General features: G+C 30.4%; 1 protein-coding gene across 1 annotated transcript in view; it reads left to right on the top strand.

Moving 5' to 3' along the window:
* LOC130894417 (uncharacterized) overlaps positions 1-27,277 on the top strand; it is a 39,915-nt gene extending 12,638 nt beyond the window's left edge. The window contains exon 3 of the mRNA XM_057801296.1: positions 27,065-27,277. Coding sequence (XP_057657279.1) covers positions 27,065-27,277 — 213 coding nt within the window. The remainder of the gene's footprint in view (positions 1-27,064) is intronic.
* The last annotated feature ends 231 nt before the right edge of the window (positions 27,278-27,508 follow it).

Raw genomic sequence — 27,508 nt, 5'->3', positions numbered from 1 at the left:
GTAAATTGTTTATTCTTTATCAGTAGTTGTTGGGTTGGGGATGAATTACAGATAACCCACTTAAGTAAGACCGAAATTTCACAAGAGAATTTCCCTAGCCAGTTCTTGCGAATTAAATGAAATATTTGTTATTCATATATATTTCTATAAGTATCGAACAAAAAATAGATATCTTCAACTACTGACGACAAAAAAGCAAATGCTTGTAATAGCACAATCGGACTATGGCTTCAAATATATGTGTACTAGAATGTAAAATTTCTTGCAATTAGAAATATGGTAATATTCTTCTTATTTATCTAAACAGCGGTGGGGTGAATGTATACTCACGGTGTATCTTGAGTAATTCATTTTCAAACTAACACTATTCACTTACACATATTACTAAACTGTTCACTAACACAAATCTCTCTAATTTATTCAAATACACAGTTTTTTTACTTTCCACTATCACGATGTATTCACTTTGACATCAAATTGTTTACTTAAATCTTACGGATGCTATAGCCTCAATTGGATAGTATTATCAAATTCCACAATTTTTTATTACTCGAGATCTATAGTTTGCTGCCAACAAACAAAAAGACTTTTTTAGAAATTGTCTCTAAAAAAAACAGTTACAACATAACGTGAAGAGGTTATAAAAACAATACATAGAAATAGGCGCAATCACCAAACTCTAGCATCAATTGACTAAATGGGGCAGGATCAACTTCACGGTGTATATCAGTGGACGAATTCATAACAATACTAAACAACTCATACAAGTCATTCAAGTTCTTTTTTCCAATTCACATTGGAACTTATTTGTTTATATACATATGCATACAAATAAATACGAATAACGAATTTCTATGAGGCCATGCACTGTAGCAGGACGGGTTTTGCGGGTTAACATAATTTATTCGCAGTGTTACATTCTTGTTATAGAATAAATTTATATTTATTTTCTCATTTTTCTTATATCAAAAGTCTATTCAAATTAACTTGAATTAAAACTGTTATAATCGGAGCAAAATGACTTCTTATGCCACAGTGATCTTTTTTGAACATGAACTATTGAAATACACATCACTTTTCATTCCACAAATATGATTTCACAATTAAAAAATTATTACATCTCAACTTGTTCTATTACAAGCATATACTGAATAATTATAGAACACTTTTTTTACAAAATAGTATCAACCTACAATAGGATAGATAACAAAACGTATTTGTGTGTTTAACAAACAATTAATTTATTACAAATTTTACATTTACGTATAAAGTTTCCTTCAAGCACCGCCAATGAACAATTGTCAATGTGATGAACTGAAGGAGAAGTTATTCAAATATGCTTTTGTTGGAGATCACAGGTTCCGCTGCGAAGCATCGCAAGGTAGTTCTTTTAATAAGATGATATTTTTTATTTGGTTTTACTTTGTGAAATTACTTTTAATGGAAATTTTCCCTAGCAACAGAGAAAGGAAACGAGATAAATTAATAATCCACATATGAGAGTTTCGAGACACAAATATTAGACTGAAGCGGTATCAAAAGAATTACTCTCACTGGAATAAGACTGACGAGTTTGGATGGGATTTGTGAAAGAACTGGAAGATTACAAATAGAGCTTGAAAAGCTCATGAAAGTATTTATTTCTTCTTATAGTAGGAACAAAAATAATTTTAAATCATACAAAATTATATTTTTCAGGATATGTAGGTTTCTAATAATGGTTTTTCACCTTCTAATTATTAAAAGTCATGGTCGAGAAAGTAGTAAAGTAGTAAAATATGAATTATCACTAACAGAATGATGTATAAACAAATAGACGACAAGAATAATTGGAAAGAGAAAATTATATGAAAGGAGCAAAGGAGCAGACGAGGAATGGAAATGGAAATGAAATGGAAAAGGTACGAGCCTTGAACATTGTTCCAAATAATAAAAAATGAAGTCAAGACCAAGAATACATCAAAGAATAAAAAAACGATTGCTAAGGATTCGAGGAATGTACGATTCAATAGAATGTATAACTACTATAACAATGATCTAATTACTGTATCTCTACAATTCTAATTTAAATTGTATACATAAAATATTACTATATAGAAAGGTACTTTTAGTACTTTTATTTATCAATAAATAATTCAATTCATACAGCTTACTCTCTATCGTATAGAGAACAAATCAATTTCAAACTGCCATTACTGAATGATCGACGATAATTACTAATCTAATGTAAAATTAGAATCAGAGTTTTCGTGAGTAAATTCACCTGATATAAAATCTGTGTCAAAATAGTATTGTCCTATCATGAGACCAAGAGATATATGTATAAAATAACATTATTCATATTGGCTTAGATTAAATTAAATTAAAAATAACGACTTATATTTCTTTTGGGGAAAGGCAAATCAATTGGGAAAAATTGAATATATCATCGAAAGAATTTAATTTTTTTATATTTGTTAGCAGTTTTTGATAATTACTATATATGTATATATTTCGTTATGGGTATTTATGAATAAGCAAAGTTGAGCGCATATCACATGGTGATAATGAAAGTGATCTACTGCTACTGTTGATTTTTATATGAATAAATAATTTCTATGTGTCCCATACAGTCTTAATCACCTCAATGTAAATTTCCACGTAAGTGTCGCTAAAAAATATCTATACTATTGATTTATAATTATGAAAATGATTCCTGTGATTAGTTTACTCATATTTTATTGAAAAAGTTCGTTCATAATGAATATAATTGCGATTTTCCAGAATTTTGAATTAAATTGATTTCATTCTTAACTTATTGGGCTGATAGGAAAGCGACTATTTTCACATATGTGCTTCTATGCTAAATTTGCGTTCTATGTGCGAAGAGTGAATTCAAAAATATCACTTGATCTTCTTAAGAGGGGAATTCACTTAAAACTTCGCTCATATTTTTTCTGCGAATATGCTTATTAAAAGTATCCGATGATTCTGATTTAATTGTTACATTAAAAAGGAAATAATATTAAAAATATATGAAGAGAGTTTATGTAGCATTAGAAATTAATTGTTTAGTTTTCTATCAACAGAATATTCTGCTTGATTGTATACTTACCAAATAATTTGATCAAATAATTAATTTGCGTTAAATACTACTAAATAGGAAACCGTTTTATATTTCACGTATTAACCGATTGCTGTTGAATGAATGGAATATCTGCATGTAACGACAATCTCTATTTTCGTAATAAGTGGGAAATCATCCAATACGACACCGTTGGTAAATCAAAACGTTAAAATCAAGTATCTATTTTCAGTGGATATTATAGACCGACTTTCAAGTCTCTTCAAGATCAATTCAATGTAGAGTTTCTATCCGGAATCCAGTGGATAATTTTTATTATCCATGCTCAGAAGCAATTACAAAAGAAGAATAGATTAATTAAAAAATTCCCAATGTTTGTTCACGATAAGATAAAATATAAGTAAGTTTTACGCATCTTTAATAGAATACAATTGGTAAAGACAAAGTGGCATGTATTTTTCAACAAAACGATCTCAGAAACAGAAACAATTAGATTGTAATAGAAATTTCACTACAGCTGTTGCTCAAATTTATATCTGCTTTCATTAATGCAGCATTTAAATCTTTCCAAAATTAATTTTTTTTCTATAATATGAAAGTTACAGTGTCCAGGTAGATCCAGCTATTCTTTTTTGTGGAGTTGAAGCCAGGTTATTGACCAACTCTGACGTCCTGTAATACAGTTTGTTTTTCAGGTATTTAGCGTAACTGACAAAAACAACTGAATTCTTTTTCACCAGAAACTATTGCACTTATTTCACCTGCAAAGCCAAATGAAACTGACAGAGACTCTTCAAGCAGCGACGATGAAAATATTTTTTTAAATAATATAAAATATAATTTTATTAATTACGTTGATTTTTTTCCAATTATATATAATTTTGTTACCTTCTTATGTGATATCATTCACAGTACCTACATAAAAACTAACAAATACCCGTATGAGGGACGTAGATGATTTAAAAACCAGAATCAAAGTATTTTTCAGTACAGAAAAGATTTAAGCAGCAAGCAGACAAAATAAAAATTACATCTATGGTTGTGGATATAAATTTTAACATTTAACTACTGTAGTGAAAGTAATATTGTATTTCAATTCTTTTTGTTTTGCTGTTAAGTTTGTTTTTCAAATCAAAAACATAAAAAATTGTTATTGTTTCTAAGTACTACAAAGAGTGCGTCCTCAATTTATCAAAAAATGACACTTGACCTGAAATATCATGTGTCTAAATAGCTGTTTGCTGTGTAATACCACCCCAAATACCAATAAGAATACAACTACTTTTCAAGATATACTTACCCAAACCTCCTGGGACACCATGTATAAACTAAATTAAAAAATTTGGCTAAAGGCTGAAAATTTGGAAATTATCAAAAATATTAGATAACAAATACTATGTGATATATTGATACTTACGTTTGCTCGCATTTATTTATTCGCAATAAGCCAACACTTTTTCTTTTTATAGGATATTTCATATTCTTTTCTGTTTTTATATTGCGACTCATCACACTATATTTAAAAATATATTCCAACAATAAAATTATTTTACTATGAAAATAATGCATTCGAATGGACCAGATATATTTTACGTGCACTTTAGATATCAAATTTTAGGTAATAAAACGACATCTCGATATTTTTACGAGCACTTTATACTCTCTACTCACACTAGTAGATCCAATTGTGGCCGGGACAATGGTTTATCAAACAAAGGGAATCCGCATGTTGAGTCGATCCACTGAGAGCTCAATAATGTCAATAAGATATTCACTTTATTTGTTTACATTCACTATACTTTTATTATATCGGAAGAGATAATGTATATAATGTACTTGAGTTGATACACGCATGAGACTCCGAAAATTAAACGATATAAACAATATATTCTCGTGAACTCAATTATTTTTACATATTTAGGGAACCGAATTGATAGGAGATTCTTTATTTTTATATAAGGTAAGTATTTGTAACAAAAATTGAACTGAGTTATATATAATAGCACAAATTATTTCCTATTAATAACAAAAATGCGGTCATGAAAGCTGAACATGTGAATAGAGAACATTAAAGAAAAATAGTTACGAAGAATGTTAATGAGAACAGCTTTTCACATAAAAGAATAAAAACGATAAGAAACAATTTAGTGTAGCATGGCATACTGTATGCAAGTAAAATAGTGCTACGCTCATTTTTTGTTTAATGTATGTATTGTGTATTTGGTCTGCCTCCTCCAGTTTCTTTTACTAAATCACTCAAAGGTATTGTCTAAGTCAATAAATAATATAACCAATAACGTCTATTGAAAATATCAAACGATTTACTGTTCCTAATTGATTTTTTTCGATAATCCCGTCTTATTATGTAATTTGATAAATATCCATATGTTTTGAGGAAATATGCTGGGAATTCGGCGTGTTAGATCTATTTTACATTCCTCGGGAAGCCGCTTCGTAAATGCATATTAATTCTGAAGTATTATCATTCAGTGGATGTGGAAATTCTGGAATTAAAAATCCGTCGGTGAATCCTAATTAAGGATTTACTACGTGAGTAGTTCGCTCTACACGATTACGTCGAATGAGGTAAATCAATTAGATTTCGAATCGTGATTAAAGTACGCCAGTTACACCCATACTTATAATGAACGACTAAAAGACTCTAGTTAACTAATTCCAGGTTTTTGAGTAATCTCCATTTTCATATGATGTTTTAATTTACATTACATGGTTTAATTAGCGAAAGGCTCTTTATTCAAAATTCAATTAGAGAAAGTCATTTATTTAAACATGCAACTTCTTTCAATTGAAATGTATTAGAATAATGTCGAGTTTTTCTCCAACGGCATTCTTCACATCTTCATTGTACATTAACACATCTTCTCTTGTCTCTGCCCATTAACAACAACATTAAAAGTTCTATTTGTGGAGTATTTAATTTTATTTCTTGACTCTTGACATTTTTCAGGTCAATAACACTGACCACTCCTCCTTATAACTAATTTGGTTCATAAGAAATAAGAGTCAGGCTGAAATACTTGTTTCAGTTTGTTATATAGTTCGTAAAGAAAACACTGCTCTAAAATTCTATAAGATCATATTTTTCATATTTTCATGGTCACTCTTCTTTCGTATAAGATTCCCAAAATAAGATGAGAAGGCATACAATTGTATAAGTATGCTATTAGAATAGAAGCATATATGGAAGGTTTATTTCCTAAAAACTTCTGTTCTTCTGTTATTTATGTTATAAGAGATATTTTCTTGAAAAATTTTCGCCTCCAAATTGAAAGTGATGTTTGGTACACAGCATTGTGAGGATGAAGAAGAGCCTATTGGTCTATTTTTCAGGTCTTTTTCTATGCATATCGATTAGCAATCGTTTAAGTACACTATTCTAAAATTCTATGATAAGTATTGCTCCTTGGAGCAAACTTTGAGTGCACCATGCTCCCAAAATCGAAGAAAACACTAACCATGACTTGATGCTTGATTTTATCAAACCGACTTCCATGGGGAGTATTGAGTCACCTGTTTCCATTGAGAGCTCCAAATCACATATTATATTTTAAAATATTTTACAAGGACCCGTATGAGTTTTTCATCCATAATCAATTCCCAAATAGACTATAGACTGTTTGGGTAAATGGATTTATCCACTTTTTTATATTCTGATCTTGTTCTACCCTAGATCATCCCTTCGTGAAGAGTCTTCATAGTTACCACATTTTCTTCACAAAAAGATATTAATATTTCATGAGCATCTTTGGCTTGGCCCAGTGCAATTAAAATTTATTCAAAGAGACTAGCAGGCAGATAAATTAAAAAAATGGAGTGAAAATAACATATATATATATATATATATATATATATATATATATATATATATATATATATATATATATATATCCTTCAGTTGTTGATACACAGACAAATTGTTGGGTTAATTTTATTGCGGTACAAAAAAAACATTGACATTTTCGTTTTTTTTATTTGATCAGTCTAAAGACTCATTCTTCATCTCAGTATTCTCCTTCTTTCTTCCAAACTTTGACATTATTATTTGGTTATTGAATATTTACATCCCATTTTCTTGTGATGATCATCTCAATAAATAAAAATCGACTATTTTCATTATGCAACAGGTGATTTTCATAACGATATACTCTGTTATTCAATCGAATCAAGTTAATTCTACAGAAGCGACATATTTGTATCGTTCTCATGTTAAATGAACGCAACTAAAAACCTATTCTGAATTACATACTTTCGATATTTAGCGACAGTAAAAGTAAAATGAAAATGCAATCAACTACCACAGATATTACAAAATAAGAAACAGCTAGTAATTTTTTATCAAGAAAGAATTATGAAGATTGCTACATTTTATAAAATGGTGACTTGGTAAGAACACAAAATGTTATACTGGTATTTTCTTGTATAGAAAAATTATTGTTTGCTAGTTGTTTTCACTAGTTATAATGCATTTTAATAAATCAAAATTATGTACTCACTGCATAATTATTGAAATCATAATTTATTAAATTCAGTTCACAATACTTGATAATCGAAAATAAATCGGAAATTTCCTCAATATTACATAAAGGCAGTAATAATTGCTTGAATACATATTAACAATACTGTGCCAACTATGTATTCATTTATTCAATTAGATATTGAGCTTAACAAAAGGCAAAATCTTAATCGTAATGGATAACTGAGAATGAATAAAGCCATGATAATCTAATTTTTTTGTATTATTTAATAACACTCAGGATAAGCTGCTTATAAATGCGGTCATTTTCAAGACTGCATAATAAATAGCACCAGTATAGGGCACAACAATACACGTTTGATAGTTATGGTTAAGCCCTGGCAACTGAAAGAATTAAACAGGGTAACCAACTGTCTATTTTAATATCGTATTTTATCGGTAACGGAAGTCAATTATATTTAATCGCAGTAGAAATTTCTACGATAAATCTAAGCCAATTCTGAGATCTTACAGAAGTACCAAATTATGTCAGTCTGATTAATAGTTGAAAATTGCATTTAATGTGCAAAGTCTGAATTTGTTCATCTGATACAGAAGTTTTTGCTAGATTCTGACCGAGAAGTGAAAAAAATAATGATCAATTCTGATCCGGATTTGTATTCTTATTGAAGAAAATATCCAGCTTACGTATACATACATATAAATACCAATCAAATTATTCTCAAAATTGATGGAAATCATTCAAATGGTAGTGGTTATTTTCGATGCACTTATACTCAATTATAGTTACAACCTCTTTTATATATGTTTTCACACTATCTCTTACGTGTATTGAAAGTGATAAACGCTCAAATATCAACCATGTGTTACGCAATTAGTCAAATAAAAGGAGAAGTAACAAACGGTTACATTGTGATCATTCGAGACCACAAGTCACCATTAGTAATGGATGTCTGTAACAAAGCATTGGAGATGGGGTTCCAGTGACATCTAAAAGAAGTAACTGAATTTAATTCCGCCCCCACTTGTCGAATTCACTCTGCCGTAAACAAAATCGCATTGATATTATTTCACATTTTAAATTTAAGGGGTAAGTGACACATGCCCACATGCATTACTGCAATGAAATTTTTAAATTCATTTTGAAGGAAGTTCAGTTTGATGTGTATTGTTGACATTATCACGACATCTGCCAGGATATCCGACAACTCTCGCGTTCTTCATTCAATTTAATTACCCTTTTAATTCTGAATCTCAGTCATGGTTTGTCACTAATCCAATGTTTAGAATCATATCCGAAGTATGTAAGTTGTTTGATCTACCCTTCATATTTTGAAATTTATAAATTTCTTGATATGATTCACTATTATATGATATTTCTCATTTCAGGTTTACCAGTTTCAGTTGTAGGACTACGATTGTTCTCAATCTACATTCACTGAAAGAAACTCAAATGTTGTGAATTACCTCTGTTTTTAACAGAAATTAATCAACAAAAATTGAGAATATCCTGGTCAATTATGTTCGATATTAAGGCAAGGCTAGTATTCAAAAGTAAGAGGAGCTAGAATACAATAGAAAGAAAACATATTACAATTTGTAGAGTATTGAAGCTCTTAAAAATGGAAATCAATAATTAAATATGAAAATCCACTCCAGCATATTTCAAAGGTAGGCATATAATTGTTGCTTCAAAAATCATTGAAAAGGGCTTGAATATCACCTTGAATGAGGTATGATCTTCAGTGAATGAATTTATTGATTATAGTAGAAATTATTATGGTGCACTAATGGACGTTTGGACGTTTAGGCAAACGAAGTCGAATTTGCGGTCGTAGTTCATTCGTAGAGTAATTACGAATTTTTTAAAGGATATTACAACGTTTGTGATATGAAGAAGGGTTTTTGGCATCTCCTCCGTCAGTGCATGAGGAGTTTGTTGTTAATAACATTCGCCGTATTGTTCTTATTACACCTCGTTTTTTTTCCATGATTGAATATATTGTACATTGATCACATTCACAAACTTGCACTACGTGCATTACAAACAGAGCATAGTTTAGATGATACTGTTCAAATAAATTTCATTCGGAATATAGCAAAAGTATAAGTGATCTAGATTTGCGACTTCAAGAGTGAGTGTGAGATAATGTTTGATAAGCGTTATAAAAGGCGAAATTTAATCGAATAATTGAGTCAAAAATGTATCTGAACTCTGTACATTTTTATAATAAATTTCTCAGTATAGGTATACTTTCAAGGCACACTATACCCATGTAAATCTTGTAAATCACATTATTATTTATTTGTTTGGAAGTGAATAAAATGTGAACCAAAATTAGTTTTTCACAAGCAAACGTTATGAGTTAATTGCAGTTGTTTTTCCTCTACGTTATTATTCAAATCTGAGAAAATTCACTTAAAATTACAATTAAAAAGTTTATAGATCATTTTGACATCAATGTCATCAATAATTAAAAGGACTGACTTTTTTTGGACATATCACTTGTTAAACATGGTGAATGAAAAAATTAACTATATTTTTTTACATGAATATAGAAACACACTGTACGTACAATCTAGAATTTGTTAATTTCTAGCTGTTGCTAGATAAATATAAAAAATCTGAGATTGGAGCGTTATCATCAAACGTTGTTAAGTGAATGAGTGAAATTTTCAAGGGATCGCTCAAATTTCAAATACAATATTATTATTTAAAGAGTTATTCTCCTAAAACCAGGCTGCAGCCAATTTAAACCAAAAATTTTTCATCGGAAGAATTCTTGTCAGTGAAATATTACGAAATGTCGAAATAAGTAAAAATGTTTGTCAGACTGGGGGTTGGTTGTAAATCCTGTTGACAAATTCTTGGAATTCTTTAGTACATTGTGGCTTCTATTCTCACTGAAGCGACGTAAACGAAGAAATTTGCTGATCACCAATTTACCTCACAGATGGTCTTAACGTGTGTCACAATAAATTTCACACAGCTCCAATAAGGGTAAAATTCCAGAGCTACTTCCATTAATTAGGAAATAAAATTAAAACGGTTGAGTGCAAGTGAATTGATGTGGATAACAAGCGTTTTTATTTTATTATAAACTCATTCCTATTCTTTCAATGTAAATATAAGTTCTATAATGAATTTCCTCAGTAAATGAAAGAGATGAAAAAATAAATTGTAGGAATCGCCAATTATTGAATATGAGAATATTGACATGATTTGAGGAACAATAAGAATAACATTTGTTATTTGTAGATGTGAAAAATCAAGTTTAGTTATCCAAAATTTGCTTATTGCAGTTGACGATGAAAGTAAAATGGAAAACAATGAGCTTTAAGTAAAAATATTTGCAAAGGACTTTGAAAATAGATTTAACACAGGAGTACAAGTAATATGAAACCGTGACAATATGGAAGTTACTGTCACTACATTATACAGCATGTTCCGGGATCTATATTTAAGTATATTTTCTAAATTATACATTTGAACATTATGAAATTTCAATGGATAATTACCTATGTCCAAAATAAACAATTCTACACTACTATCTGAAGCCCAGCAGTGACTAATTCTCAATGGTTAAGAATCCGCAACTTTTATAGGGACAATTTGTACCATCTAAAATTATAAAAAATGAATTTATCAAACGATTTTTCAACAAAAATATACTTTTTGTTTGAATCGATAAAATGTATGTTTTAGGAAATATATAGATTTTTAGATCGTTATACCGGTCACCATAAAGAGACATTCTGGAGTCTAAGGAAGATATTCATTTGAGCATGGAAGAACACTCAAAATTCTGCCTTGTAGCGTCACAATGGAGCCCCTTCCCACTTTCTAAATGATGTCCCTAAATACCTTATAGATATATTTTTAACAATTAGAAAAATATGGACCTCAAAAAAGTTTCTACGCATGATTTATCTAATTACAAATGAAGTTGTGGAGGAATTACTAATGGAAGTCACATTTAATCGACCCATTTTATATTATATACACAAGGATTGAAAGAGTTCCGACAAAAAGGAAAGTCGTGAAAGTTATAATAGTTTCTAAGCAAGGATACTATCTAATTGTGTAACAAGTATCAAATCACAGCTCCACGGAAAAAGTCATGCACTTTATTGGTCCACGCAACATTTAGTGTCTGTTGTGTACACTTATATCTGTATTATTATATTTTCAAAGAAAAGGAGAGGACAAATCCTGATATTCAGAACGTGGTTACTAATATTTCACATGGTTTCAGCAAAAAAATACATTGTAACAGAAGTGTTAAGTTGTGAAAATATAACAGGATTATAACAGGAACCGTCTGACAAGGTAATCAAAAAATCGACGTGAATTTCAACATGTGTCGTGATACCTCGCATTTATTTCTGAAACTAAACCTTTGTTAAGCATAACATGAAATCTGTACAGTAATTTATCGAGTGGCGACGAAACTGTCGCACTTAAAGGGTAAAAATTCGAAATAGAAAAGTTCACAACTTAATAAACGTTTGGAAAAATATTGGTTTAAACAAACATCACAAGTAATCAGTACTAACTCATACAGAAAATGATAGTGGATTTACTATAAATAGCATGATTTTACACAAATCAGATCCCTGTGCCTGGAATATAGTTAATTAATTTCATCTTCAGTTCGTTATACTATAGTAAACACCGTAACCAGACACATTTTAATAGACAAGATACATATTTAATAACCGTTGCTGTCCAAGCTATTTAGTCGTTGGTAAACTGTAATATTCCCGGACCATTATAACGATTAGGGTGTCGTAAAACAAAAGAAGAGGAAATATCAAAATAAATAAAAGTTGCACATGGTGTTTTTCCCAACTAATAAATAAAAATTTATCAAGATCGAATGGATTTTACGTGTTAGGCAACTATTTGTCCCTCCAGAAGTCATAGTAATACTTTACATGAATTGATGGATTCATTGAAAAAATGAGCTTTTATCAATTATACACAGCCCTTATAAAAAAATATAGTTGGAAGACAAAAATAGTGAATCGCATTTGATGGGTTCATAATTCTCGATTAAAAATTTTGGTACAAATAATTATGGCGAATCGCAAAAAAAGAGCATTACAATCTCAACAATAGATTTTTTAAGCAATGTTATAGGTTTTTATAATTGAACCAAAAATATGAGAGTTTATGTTGATGATCTCCATTCAAATTAGAAAAGAAATACATTTACATATTTATAAGTACAGTACTACAGTACAGTAATGACTTGCTAATAACCGCATCCTACAGATAAACAGCTTAATGATTCTAAATTACTATAGTTCCTTTTTTTGGCAGCCGACACATATATTAGGTATAAATATAACCCCATTGATTTTGACACTAACAGGTCATCATGAAGCAACCACAAGAAAGTATTATACAACTTAAAAGATATGTTCATCTGTTCAACTGTCAGTAAAAGAAAATAAAACATTTTTATAATTTAGTTGCTTTGTGCAATTGTGCGAAACATGAAAAACCTCAGTTTAGTGATATAAATTTGTTTTTACAATCCAACTGTGAGTATAAAAATATTCTGAAAAGAATAATTATTATCATTGGATTTGTTGTTTTTCCACCACAGTAAAATTTTATTCGAAAATCAAAAGAGTTGGAGATATTCGATATTCAGATCAAATTTGATTTGCAAATACTGAAAAGAAACGTTAGATCCTGATGCTGGAGCACCACAGATGTCATCGGAAGCGTATATTAGATGTCGGAAAACTGTAAAAAAAATAAATTACGCCTCTTGGTGTACAAAATGTGGTACTTCATCACACAATAGTTGCTTAAAAGAGGCAATGCTTTACAGTCATAAACATTATCATGGGACAAATTTTTAAACTACTGTCGACCTACAGGATTTGAAGGAGAATGTGAAAAATAAGGTGCTCAATGCTATGATTGTGTAACTAAATTCGCGTCAATTTAGTGCTTATTCATAATTCAATATTTCGGTGTCTGTCATCGAAATGGACAGCATTCTTTGAAATAACATATGGCCAGAGAATGAATCAGTGAATAGATTTGTTTCAGTGAAACGCTAAACCAAGTTCACGACTTAATACAAACTTTCTGTGAACGCGATTATATTTCCATTAATAAGTTGCTCTTTGGAAAATTTGAGTACTCCGTATTTGATGTCCAAATAAAGTAAATAATCTGACTGTATTTTTGATATACTCTGCATCATTGAGCATTGCCTCGATATAGGTTGTTTAAAGAGTATCCATTTTAGTGGTTAATAATTAATATCTCAGCAAGAAGGAAAATCTCATATTAATAACAACGATAATGTACATTTTTTTAGATTTTTATAATTAAACATTTTACTCGGTTAAAAACTAGTGGAGTGATTTCGGGTTTGTTTGGATATTGAACAAAAGAGAATCCTTCGTTAGCACACCATTCAAGCTAAATCAGAAACAAAACAAAGAAACAAAATACGTGACACGGTATTTATACTTTTAACTTTTGTTCTGAGAATATACTTTTATTTCCATTATATCTTATTACATCTACATTGAGCGTTGAAACCAACTCCATTCAAGTCGGTTTTATTATTCATAATTTTATCAGACCCGTCAATTTTAACAGTCTGTCATTTATTTCACAAAGGTCAGTAATTTAAAAAGCTTAACGTGTTAGATAATGGAAGGATCCAGTATGTAGTAAAGCATATAATACCCGTACTTAACAACATACAAAATATTATTTATTAAGTGGTTGTGCATGCTCTTTATCGCCAAAATAAAGATCTTTTAATAGTTTTGTTAATGTATTCGGAACGTACGAGGAGTAATCAGAAAATATGGTAAATTATTTTAGCAGTATTTAGTTGGGCTGCAACAATATCAATTATATCATACTCTCATCTATTGAGACATGCAATGACAAGTTTGAATTTGCACTGGCTTGTTAATCGGCTAGTATTACCATTTTAGGTATATTGTGTTTGTATTGTGAGTCGTGGGGTTCTTAAAAGTTTGCGAAACGATTTGTGGAAACCAAAACATGATAAATAGGCTTAATTTTTTATCATGAGAACGCGACGTGCTTCAAGTCGTTTTAATTGGCGTGTCTTTGTTTGGTGAAAGTATTTTGTAAGTCCAACCTTTATACTTAAAAATACTAAATTTGGAGCATTGCGTAAAACTGTTACGGGCATTAAGTGATAATAAGTAGAAAGCAATAGAACTATTCTGGGAGATTCATTAGTTTCTTATCTGTCAGTTGATTTAAAATATTCAGCACACCCATTTGAACAGGGCGTTCTTGATTAACACTATAAAATTTTTTGCTTTGGGATCTCGTACTCTAACGTTAGAAAATATTTTTCTGTGAGAAATCACGCACTTAGAAAACCTCCTCCGATATTCTTCCACGTCTCTTCTGCAGTTTTCTTAGCAAAAACCTAATACCAATAACATATTCACTTGTTCGCTAAATGAGCGTTTTCCACTCATTCAAAAAACTCAATTACTAGAATTGCAACTTGTCAAATTTGATGTATAAATTCAAAGCAAACTATTGACTTTTATGTAACTTTTTAATTAACATTGTTGAAAACATGTCTTTAGTTATTCGACTTTTCCTTAAAAATGACTAAGCTCGATGACAAATTACAAGGGAAAAAAGTTTTAGAATCAAATTATCCATGGCATGAAGATATAGTTTTATAGAACAACAGACGGATAAAAAAATGACATTTAAAGGCTCCTAATTAACCCCCAGAATTATTCGATCACCTTCTACTTACATTTACTATATGTCCTTAATAGTCTTATACAGTATTTATATTTAGTATACTCATAAGTTAAGGGTTGCAAATAAATTATTTATTTTTAAATTTTGGGTCGTACTTTACTGCCAATCTTCATATTTTGTGCTCCTCTATACGCATCTGCTCGGTTCTTACGAGGTTCTTATTAGGGGCTTTCTGAATATCTCGTGAATACTTTGAATACACTATATAAAATGAAATTATCAAACTCGAAACACAACTACTAGAGACGTATCCATGTAATATTACTATTCAATAATGTCTATACGTGATATTATATTCTAATTTCACAAAAGTTTTGGATATTTTGTCAGTGAAATAGTCGACAATAGGTTAACCGCCAAAATTGAATAGAAAATTTCACTACCCTTTATGCATGTTAAACAAAGTTGTCAATAAAGCAAACCAAATTACCTGACTCTGTAAATGATTTAAATGAGTTTTAACAATATGCAGTTATTTAATAACGTGATTAAAACATGTCGTCTGCCATTTAACCCTTCGACAAAGAGCATCCGCTGTGCATTCATCACGTTTGTACAAAGAATGGACAAATTAAAAAATGATGCTACAACAATAAAATATCCATATTGGCTTCTAGAAAGTATTTATTAACAATAATAAATAGTAGATACCAGGTGTCCTTTCGGTAATGGAATATATTTTTAAAATACTGCTCTTTAGGTCAGACAGTGTTCAAATGAATACGGTTAAAGAGTAGTTAAAGGGTTCCAGAGAACTAAACTTGTTCTATATGGAACAATGCTATCATAGATCAATTGTGATTCAATAGATTCTCATATAAAAGACATTTACTAGCAAACTTAGTTGAGAGACTTCACTTTACAAAAACTAACAATCTCTACAGAAATATATACAGAGTGTCTACTTAAGTTGGAACCATATGGTTACTTTTTTTTAAATTCAGAAATATGTTATAAAGTAAAGTTGTTTTGAATCAAAAGTTATATTAAAATATGCAATTACAGCCATTTATCATAAAAATTCAGGTTTTGTGATTATTTACTAATCATTCCGTATTAACTATTCTGGCTGGATAAAATTTAACGCCATCTAGGATGCGATGACATGAAGTATGTGACAGTGAATGTCAGAGTAATTTGTTGTTTATAACATTACAATAAAAATGGCAAATTTACCACATCGTGAAGAAAAAAATAGAACTTGTGTTAATTGTTGGAGATAATTACAAAACACGTAGAGAGGCCGCAAATATTTTTAATAATAGACATCCGCATAGAAACATTAGGCATTCAACAGTTACAAAAATTTTAAATAAATTTAATGCTAGTGGAAGTATAGAAAATCATGGGTATCCTCCGCAATTTTTACACACGTTACTACCAAGGGATTATGATATTCGTTTTAAATTCTGCGCTCTGATCCAAGGAAAGTTGGATGAAGACCCGTTTTTTCCAAAAGCTATAATCTTTTTCGATGAGTTAACATTTTCTTCAAACGGAACCGTCTCATTACAAAATTGTCGCTGGTAGTCTAACAGTAATCCAAAATTTGTAAAACTAGGAACCAATATTCTTTTAAAACAAACGTATGATGTGGTGTGTAAATAAATAAATTAGTTGGACCCTTTTTTTCGACCTTCCATAAATGCCGCACAATTATTAGAAAATCAAGTAATTCTTTGCACGACCTTTCATTAAAAGAACTTATGACAATTTGGTTCCAACAAGACGGTATTGCCATCCATACTGCATTAAACGTTACTCCCCTTGGCTGTTTTTATGGGGTTACTTAAAACAGCAGGTTTATCAGAGAGGACCATTTGGAGAGGATTATTTCTGAATAATGCCAAAAAATTACTCCAAATTTGATACGGAAAGTAATACAAGACTTTGACAGAAGAACAATTGAATGTTACAAAGAGAAGGTGGATATGTCGAAGCTGTAGGATATTGAATTGAAATTTAATTATGTTTGTTTCTGCTTAATAAATATTTTTTGTATGTATTTTTCAGTTTCTACAATAGATAATTATTATGCATTTATTACGTATGTAAACTGGAAAGCTGTTCAAAACCAGTAATAAATAGAAAGGTTATCATATTTTTAACAGGTAAGAGAGATAAATTATATCCAACCAGTATAATTAATACGGAATGATTAATGAATAATCCTAAAACCTGAATTTTCATAATTAATGGCTGTAATTGCATATTTGAATATAACTTCTAATCCAAACCAATCAGTTTACTTCATAACATTTTTCTGAAAAATAAAAATACTTAGCTCTTGCACAAAATTCAAATTTTTTGACAAACCTCGTATACTGCTTTAAAAAATTAATATCTGATGGCTGCCTTTTAACTTTTGAACCATGCAGAACTTTTTATCAAGAATAAGTTTTCATAAAACCACTAATAAAAAAGTTTTCCATATGATTCCAACTTAAGTAGACATACTATATAATACGACCATACGCTATTACAACTTTAAAACCTAATTTTCTTGTTATATACATTTTAATTATATCCACATACATTATAATCGAGACAAATTACTAATAGTGTAGTATAAGCTGTTTGTTTTGAGCACTTGAGAAATTGCAACGTATAGTAGTTTAAGAAGGCAAACCGGACAAATACCCTAAGCCATAGAATTGAGAGGCAGCTAAATAAAGAGTGATGAGTCGTTAAACAAGTCCCAAAATTTGTTTATTTATAAAAATTTCCCAAGAACAAAGTATTACTTCCTTTTAATTATGTGAGTCCTAAATGGATCAACATCTTGGTATTATAATTATCTTTATGTTGTTAATTTTTAACAATTTTCGATTCATGAACAAACTCCTACATTCTCTTGTTGGATGGAAATTTTCATTCCTATACTCGTTGTGTTGAATTATTAGTTGTGATTCGTATAGTTTGACGTACAGCGAGATATTTTCATTTTATCGGAATTTATCGGAGCTTCTTCCTATGGAGAAGTGCAAACCTGCAGAAGTTCAAGATCCACCACAGGCGTCTCCACAAGACTGGCACCCCTCGATCTACGCAAGTGTAAACGTTTGAAACAAAAAAATGATCATGATCAGATTGAAAACATAAGAATCTTCGTCCATTGAAACCTTTGAGAGGCGAACGATTCAAGTTGCCAGTGAATCTACAGGTCGAGATTCTTTAAGTCATTGCGACACGTTGCCATTGCCAGTTGCTTCGTCTGTAGTTCCCCATTCATATACGAAGGATGTTTTTCATTGCAAACTGGCTAGGATTTGCATCAGAAATAAGTTTACTTTGAGTTGATCTGTGTGTATTCGGCCTTAGGGATCTTGCGCTAATTCACATATTTAATTATGAACGTACCATGCTTTCGGTTATATTGTTATTCTGTGAAAAAATAAACTAAAAGAGATAATGTTGGCATTTATTTAAGTGATTGGTTTTGGAATTTTTTTATTGGATTGAGATTCGGCAATCCAAATTTTTATTCCGGAAACTTTCAACCATGGTTTTGTAGAGTGTACAGTATGAATCGGCGCGTTATCCGACCAAAAAATCACTTGTTCTTCTTCCAATAGACAATAGAAACTCTATCAAAACATTTTGATACAAAGTTGCATTGATTTTCCAGGAACTAAATGTGATTTGTGGTTTCGTCTTTTTATTAAGAGCTCACACCATAACTCCGGCATTTTTGTTCTTTTCTAACGTCATGCCAGTAATAATTTGAACCATCTGGATTATCAATGTGTCTGTGAATGGTTGTCTCATAGAGGTTTTCGCATTACCTTGCAATATTTTGAGATTTGTGATTCCCTGACTAAGCCATCACACGATAGATTGAATCGCCTCGCAATCGGAGGATGCTCCTGCTTTTGAGATTTCTCTCAAATTTGCCCTTTTCCCTTGCTCACAAAATTATGAAAGTTTTCTGCTTCTTTTACTTTCCCCCTAATCGTCTGCCCCGGATTTGAATAAGTTTTTGACCACTCCTTAGAAGCGGTTTAGCTCACGAGTAATTTGTCTTTGGTTCAACCCACCTCTTCTTAAAAAAATATTAATTCATACGAACCGTTATGGTATAAAAATCAAATACATGTACTCTTCCTTAAAAAAATTAGTGAAAAACTGAGGTTGTAATAATTCTCTAATACACCTGACAATAAATATTGAGTGGTCGAACTTGGTTTGCTTACAAAATCTGAAGAGTATGAATTATCAAACAGATCAAAGGCTGTTTAAAGCTTCTTGTCAATCTTATAACATTAAAAAAATCTTGAAATATTATTGTGTGATCGATGCATTTTTAAATTTTATAAATACGATTTCATAAGCTGGGTTCATATTTTTTTCTCAAGACGTATGTCACTCAGTATTTCTTCCGGCCTTTTAAAAAGTAGAAATTAACCTTTTCTTTCAATCAACTTCAGAAGAAAAAATCAAAAGTAATCATATCTGTTGATCTGGGAGGTGATCAAACTGGTCTTTTTCAATGAAAAATAGGCGACGAACTTTAAATTTAACAATATTTTCACCTCATTTGCCACTATAATTGGCAGAAGTATTATCATGTTCGACAAATAAATCAATCTAGTTGCTAATGAAGTATTCTATAATTCTATTCTCAGCTCATTATTCAGTCTCTTCTCACGTTTTGATAATGTCACGTTTTATTCAACTATTATGTGTTCATTCAGTCGACTTAAGCTCATCAATTAACATTAAAACTACGTAGCGTATTACAATACACAACTTTATTTCCTAGAATGGGTCTAATATTACTGTATTTGTTATGATAAGAGCTCGTAACTCTAAATATGCTACCTGAATGAAACACAATCATTGTACTTTACTACTGATTTCAAATCTTGTGCTGAAGGAATCGACATGAGTCAGCTGGTTTTTTTAAGTTGATTCGATATTTATATTAAATAATTTGAGTAATTTTATTTTTGCTCGATTACATATAAGTATTTTACAGTGAAAAATTTTCTATTTTCTAATAAAATGGTCAAACTCTTAAAATAAAAAGCTCGCGTTTAATCTGAGAAAGTTCTAGCAAGTCAGGACGATATTTTTTTAATCAAAAACTTTCAGAGCTATTTTACGTCGAACTTGGAGTGAAGCAATTTAATAAAGTTTGTTTCCGTTCGTAAGTGCCGTTGAATTATCCAGTCTGAATCATAGGTGGAAGTACAAGCTGGAATAAAGGAAATATTGATTCTAATACTAAATGTTAGTAAGAAAAATATGTGAATATACAAATAATTAGTTCTTATTCCATCAAACTCAGAATAATGCATATAACTTAAAATCTTCACAAGTGAATTTTGGAAAAAAAGTGAGGCACTGCTTAAAACATAAACCATATAAAACACAGACAGTCTCTGAAGCAATAAAAAAAGGCATAACTATGCCTAGTATTTATTGATTTGAAATTAGTTAATAACAAGATAGCTAGAGTGAAAATTCAAAAATACCTATAATTAATACAGGATATGAGAAGTACAGACATAATAGTGAGAGCGAGAGTACCTATTAGAGAGCAAACATCAAATAAGTACACAATGAAGAGAGGAATGAAAAAGGGGAGAGTTTCAGCCCAAAACTGTTCATACGGCTTCTGGATGAAAAAACAATACTAACAAACAAAAATATGGATATGGAGTGTAAAAATAAAAATATATAACGGAATAGCCGTACGAAGCATAACATAAGTGGGACTGGAAAATATACAAGAAATTAATGAATAGGCGTGGACATACCGAAGAATGAGGGCAGAGTGTTTAACAAGAAAAATAATAGATCTAGCAAATTCCTAAGATACGGAATTAATAGATCAAATAAAGGGACTGCAACCAGCAGAGAAATTAGGGGTGATCTCGAAGCCAGCAAACTGTGGAAGAGATTATTGTTTCCAAAAAAGACAACTAACTTTGTAGCATCTTTTGCAAGATAAAAATCATAAGTTTATTAACTGTCGAATGGTTAATATCCATAATACAATTTTGTGACTATTGCGAATATATATTAATCAGAATCCTAAAATAACTAAGAATGTTATTGATGTCTGGTACTAAATTATAATTGGTTTTACCTTATACTCATCAACTATTCAACCATTTCAAGTTTAAACTAAAATACTTTAAATTATTTATAATTGTTAAATGAAAGAACTAAATATTGGTTATAGGATCTTGGTGAGCAGATTAAATCGAAATAAGTAAGCCATATATTAAGATTTTTCGAACTATTTAAGATTATATCGAGGACGCCTATGGTCACAACTGGAAGCAATGTTCGTCTTCTATGACCAGGACCGTTTTATGTGGAACAATCACTCGCATGGTCCATTTAAATCGTTATTAAGTGAACATACCGTTTTCCGGGTCTGGGTGGTGTCTCCTTTTACACACATCGGATAAGATCTCTTTGTCACCTTCATTGACACTTAACTCTCCAAGAGAGATAATTTCAATCATTCGTTTTCTAAGAAGTAGAATATAATGGCAGAATTTTGTCCCGACGCTAACGAGCTCTTTACGAGATTAATTTTATTAGCAATAAAGATTTTTTCGAATACAATATATAGTGAAGATGAAAAAAAAACTGACAGGCAAATTTAATTATACACAACCTAAAGAATGTATGCAAAGGCATTTCATAGTCAAACCGAAACCGCTTCAAACTTGTTTATAAAGTGATAAATTTCAAGAGGTAATAAAATGACAATTATGTTCATTGTTCGATTTTTCTTCTCCCTCAGATAAACTGAGCAGTTTTGAAAAGTATGTGGTGTAAAATATAAAGACATAATCACAAATGAGGAAAATGCTGCCAACAATGTTATCAGCGAACTTTGAGAAGTTCAAAATCGATAGGTCTAGAAAAAGAGAACTTTGAAATTATCAAATCTCACGACTTAAAGTCTACTCTAATTAGGATAAAATATGTTGACAAATTAACAAAATTTTATGACACAGAAAAAGCATTTGGTAGAAATATGTTGGTCAAAATCTCATGGATTAATATATTAACAGATATATTGTTTGTTTTATCTAAATATTTCACGGCAACTGAGGAAGGTTTCGTTGAAAAATTCTAAATCAGGATACCCCTATTGTTAAATTAGTTATATATCTAATAAAATAATCAGTCGTTCCATCAACAACTATAGAAATGCTATTATTTTCGTGTATTTTTCAATGTTTAAATTTGTTTCTACGTAACATTTATCTGCAGTATTTCAGCGTTAAATGCTTTCATTTCTTTTGTGAAGAGGCGTTCTACAATGTTCGTCTATTGGATAATTTATAAATTTGAGACGCATAACAAAATTGAATGTTATTTTGTGAAAATTTTAAGGAAGAATATATTTTTTATTCATTAAAAAAATGATTACTATTTCACCACAGTGTTTCCAAAAAACAGACACCATCCAGGGAATATTGAAAACGCCAAAATTCAAACTTTTCCACAAATATGTACATAAAATACCTATTGTGAATAACCCTTTTGCAAAACCATTTAGAACAAGAAGTTTCTTGCATCTCCTCTTACAACTTGAAAACAGTTCACATTCTGCTTAAGAAACGAATTGAATAATTGAATTAATGAGATTTAGGGAAATCTAAAAGATCTAACTACTTATTGATAAAGATAGTATAAAATACTTGGAATATGGTCCAATAAGCTTCCTGTTTCAAATCAAATGTAAACTGTAAATTATCATAAATTTGACAAAATATGCCATCAAAGTTGAATAATACGTCTAAATATTTGGGTGGAATTAAATAAGCAAAAAAAAAATTAATAATGTCTAAAATATTCACAATATGGTATTCGGCATGTTATCCGTGCCTAGGTAATCACATTTTTTCTCTTTCCTCAACAGTAAAAATTCAACAGCTTACGGAATATTGAGCTTTAAAGTGATAGGTCTACGAATAATTGAAGTCGTTTTCTGGTGCTCATTTAAATTTTGTAAATATCCTCAAATAATGTAACCAGGACTTACTACAGCTTTACACTGCCTGTAATAACTATTTGCAATCAATCGCCGTCCCCTGGTGACGTCCAAAAGTTGGAAAAATGGACTTCATATGAGTCAACTGAAACACCTACACACACAATCATCATTCTGCTTCTATGTGAAGTGTATATTGGGAAATTGTGAAGTTTAGACCTAGCTTAGCAAATTAGCAATTGTTCTCCAAATTTGGCCTCATCCGATTATCATAGTGTATCGACCGAAGTTATTGAATGAAAAACACAAGAATTTTGCATTGGAGATGTTAAGACTCATTTAACATAAATAGTGGAAACAAAACTATATTCTTAATGGGAATACGTTACTGGATAGCTGGATAGATTATAGGGGATAGTGAGAGATGTGAATGAGCTATTACTTTCACCATATTTACTATGGCAACTTGTGGAATAAATCGCTTCACAGCAGTTTTGTTTTCGTCTGGTATTTCTTCTTAGGGAATATTCGTGAAAATTTGAGGTATATGAAAGCCGTAAGCGTACTGATGACTCACTCTTATTAATAAAATTGTATTTCTCATATGTTTTTATTTCCTCAATAATGTCACGAAATACGACATAATTCGTCAAGCCAGAAAGTTCATCAAATGATATAAGATACCACTAATAAAGACGTTAATAAGTTTCGACAAATTAATCAAATATACCTTGGAGAATATTATTGGTTTATGTCTTTTTCCTCCAATATATAAACTGGCATTTATTGTGAGCAAAATGGTCAGATATAAAAATAAGTTCTGTCATTTTCTTATTTTCCGCTCAGTGATTATCAGAAAATTGGAAAAGAATAGTCTTTTGAATGCGTCAATTTGTTCTTTATTAGAAATGGAAATATCGTGCTTGGAAAATTATTATATAAATTAAAATATAGATGCTGTTGAATGATACATTGTGTTGGAAAAAATAATTATCAATATACTTTGCTTCACAACATTTTTAAGGTTAGACCTTTCAGATAGTTACAATACTTTCATATCTATTAGTAAATAGAGGATTGCCCAATTTAAGAAAAAATATGATGGCAACAAAATTGCTCTCTAAAATTACCCCTTCGAACGCTCCCTTAAAAGCATTTAACTGATATTACTATAATCATTCCTTTTTACGATAATAACAAGTTCAAAGTTTTTATATGCAAGTCATGATATAGACGGAAAGTATTGTCACCGTATTAAAAATGAAACATTAAATGGCATTTAACGACGAAAGTCGTAAAACAAAACTTTTTGGGCAATTAACCAATACGTCCGTTCAGAATAACAGGCGTTCCCCTAGGTGTCGATAATATTTTTTTCTTGACAATCTTACCCTTAATATGGAGCTGTATGAATTATATTGACATGAACGGTTTTATATGGCCATATTATTTTTTAGATAATCCCTTTCTTATCTGCACATTATTTTGAGTGCGTTAGTTGGAATTTTGATGTTTGTTTTCTGCTAAAACAACAAGTAATATTCCAATTTATTCAATCTATAGTTCATTGCGACCTACTGTACCTATTTGGTTTTTAGAACAACAGAATGAACTCTTGAACCCCATTAAGTGGTTCTTCACCCCGTTCGCGTTAGTAATACAATTATGCATTATTTTCGTTTCTTTTTCTTTTTACTCAGATAAACCGTAGATGTCAGGATTTATTATATTTGAAGCAATTATTTATACTTGTCGTTTATTATGCAATAAAATGGAAAATAAGTTGAGTATGTATTATTTTTATTATACAGGGTCTATATTTAGGAAGAAAACTATTAGATCAAATGTTCAAACACACCAATTGGTGATTCCAATCAGAATTATTTACACACATGTAGACAGAGCGTCCGAATTTAAAGAAATGATGTAATCGTTGATGTTGTTATATGACATTTTTATGGCTACTTTCATACTTGCTTTATAAAGTTATACTCTATTTATTCGAATTATTTCAACTGAGCAAATGCTTTTAATTCCGTACTTTCATTGTTTGATGATATCCGAAATGCAATCGAAATTCCTTTTAAGAATATGTAAAAATTGAGGTGGACCGAAATGCACACATTTTCTAACTAGTCAACGATAGTTCGTCGTCCCTAAATAGAGTAATTTCTATATTACAAAAACTTGTGTGCGTTGTACAGCTGAGTATTTGAATCATTTGAATCAACCTAACATAAAATTTCTGATTTAAATTTTGTTAATTCTTGTAAAAACATTAAATTCATTGGTGTCAATATTGAAAATGACGTTTGAAAGAAATATTGATTCTGGTTACCTCTGGTTCTGGTTATTTTATCAAATGTCCCATTTGTCTGGAGAGACCACATCGAGATACTAAGGTCTTACGAAATGATCGAGTGCATCATCTTGTTGGAACTAGATATGTCTATTGTACAGGGTTAGAAAACAAATTGAGCAATTGCACCACTAATTTTTCATAGAAGAATTCCAAATACCATACACCACTCAGATTTTTGTCGTGGATTCATTCTATAATTCGATTTCCTGCAAGCCCAGCCGACAAAGTAACTTTTTTGGGCATAGAGTAGGGCGATCCTCCAAAACAATAATGTTGTTCTCGACCACCTTATCAATTTTTTGTTCAGAAAACTTCAAAAAAGTGAAATATCAGAATTTTTTAAACATATATTTATGAACTGCTCATCTTTGATATACTGAAACTACAGAATTAGTAAGAAATTGCGTACAACTAACTTCATACATCCTATAAAAACATTTATCCAAATTAACCATGACATAAATGTGCGTATTGCAAAACCCTGTATACATTTTGTGAGAAATTCCGATTGGAAATACTAATCAACGATTCTAAGCATATTCCAAATAAAGAGAAATTATTATTCGATTATTGAATTTATCAAAAATTCTAAAATAATTTTATTGAGAAATAATGAAAATATATTGAAATTGAGAATCTACAGTAATGATCAGCTATATTAACTACATTCAACGTAGTTACTCCAACAATAGCTCATTAAATTAAGGATGATATCAAAATAAGAAGACCTACTTATTCATGTGCCATGTAATTTGATCTGTTTTTTGTCAATGAAGTCTTCATTTATAAAATTTGAATTTGAATTTAAATATTTATAAAATTCTCCTTAATTAAAGTTGTCAGCAATGATAATTTCTCAAATTTTGTGTTTTCCAATTGATGAGATCAATGAGATAGTTCTGTTGATCGTCTTAATTTCAATCTTCAGTTTATGATGTGTCCAATTTTTTAAGTAATAATATTCACATATATGAAATTTCTGGCACGTGAGTTGCGACTTAACCGAAGATTATTCCAAGAAGAAAATAAAATGAACAACTCAGAAATGGTCCATAATATGGTGGAAGCAGTTAAAGGGCAATAATATGAGGTACACCTATTAGGCTAGAGTCAATTATAGCGAAGGATATTAATAATTTTATAACCCAGTACGGAAGAGATAAAGAAACATAACTTAGTCAAGCTTAGAGATAAGAACAGATATTAAAACAAGAAATAAAAGTAGTAACGAATTAGAAATATAATGTCGATTGAAAATAGTTCTGAATCTATACTCTTCATCACATTTATTGTATTTCTCATTTATAATAAATACAATATAATCAATTAATTTTTGTTTTGGCCCCGAGACTAATCAGAAGAGAAAATCCATCTTGCAGCAATTCCTAAAAGAACTCCTTCTAGATCTTCAAAGAACGGATGATTATCCCGTAGCGCAAGAGGTAAACGGTATACTCGGTGAAGCCCACTGTGGCCAAAAAGAAGAATTAATTATCGATAATTACATCATTCCCGATTGTGATAAACACCCCCAACAAAATAGCGTCTATGAAGTGACATTCGAAATGCACAAGGCTTTAGCGGAATATTAGCAGAATTTGAAGGCACAAACCAAACAATACAACCAAAAATACCAACGTAGACTCTAATAATGAGATTGCAGGAGTATTATTATCATTAATAGAGTGCCTCTGTAACACTACAATAGGCTCGAGCGCCTTCATTTGCTTTTTTTATTGTAAAGCTGTTGCAGAGCTTCCAGAATATCAACAACATTTGCGAGAGTATATTGATCTAAAGTGAAATCAAAGCGTTTATCGAGA

This window comes from Diorhabda carinulata, chromosome 1, assembly GCF_026250575.1.
Source record: "Diorhabda carinulata isolate Delta chromosome 1, icDioCari1.1, whole genome shotgun sequence".
Classification (NCBI taxonomy): domain Eukaryota; kingdom Metazoa; phylum Arthropoda; class Insecta; order Coleoptera; family Chrysomelidae; genus Diorhabda; species Diorhabda carinulata.
This window is presented reverse-complemented; position numbering and strand designations above follow the sequence as displayed.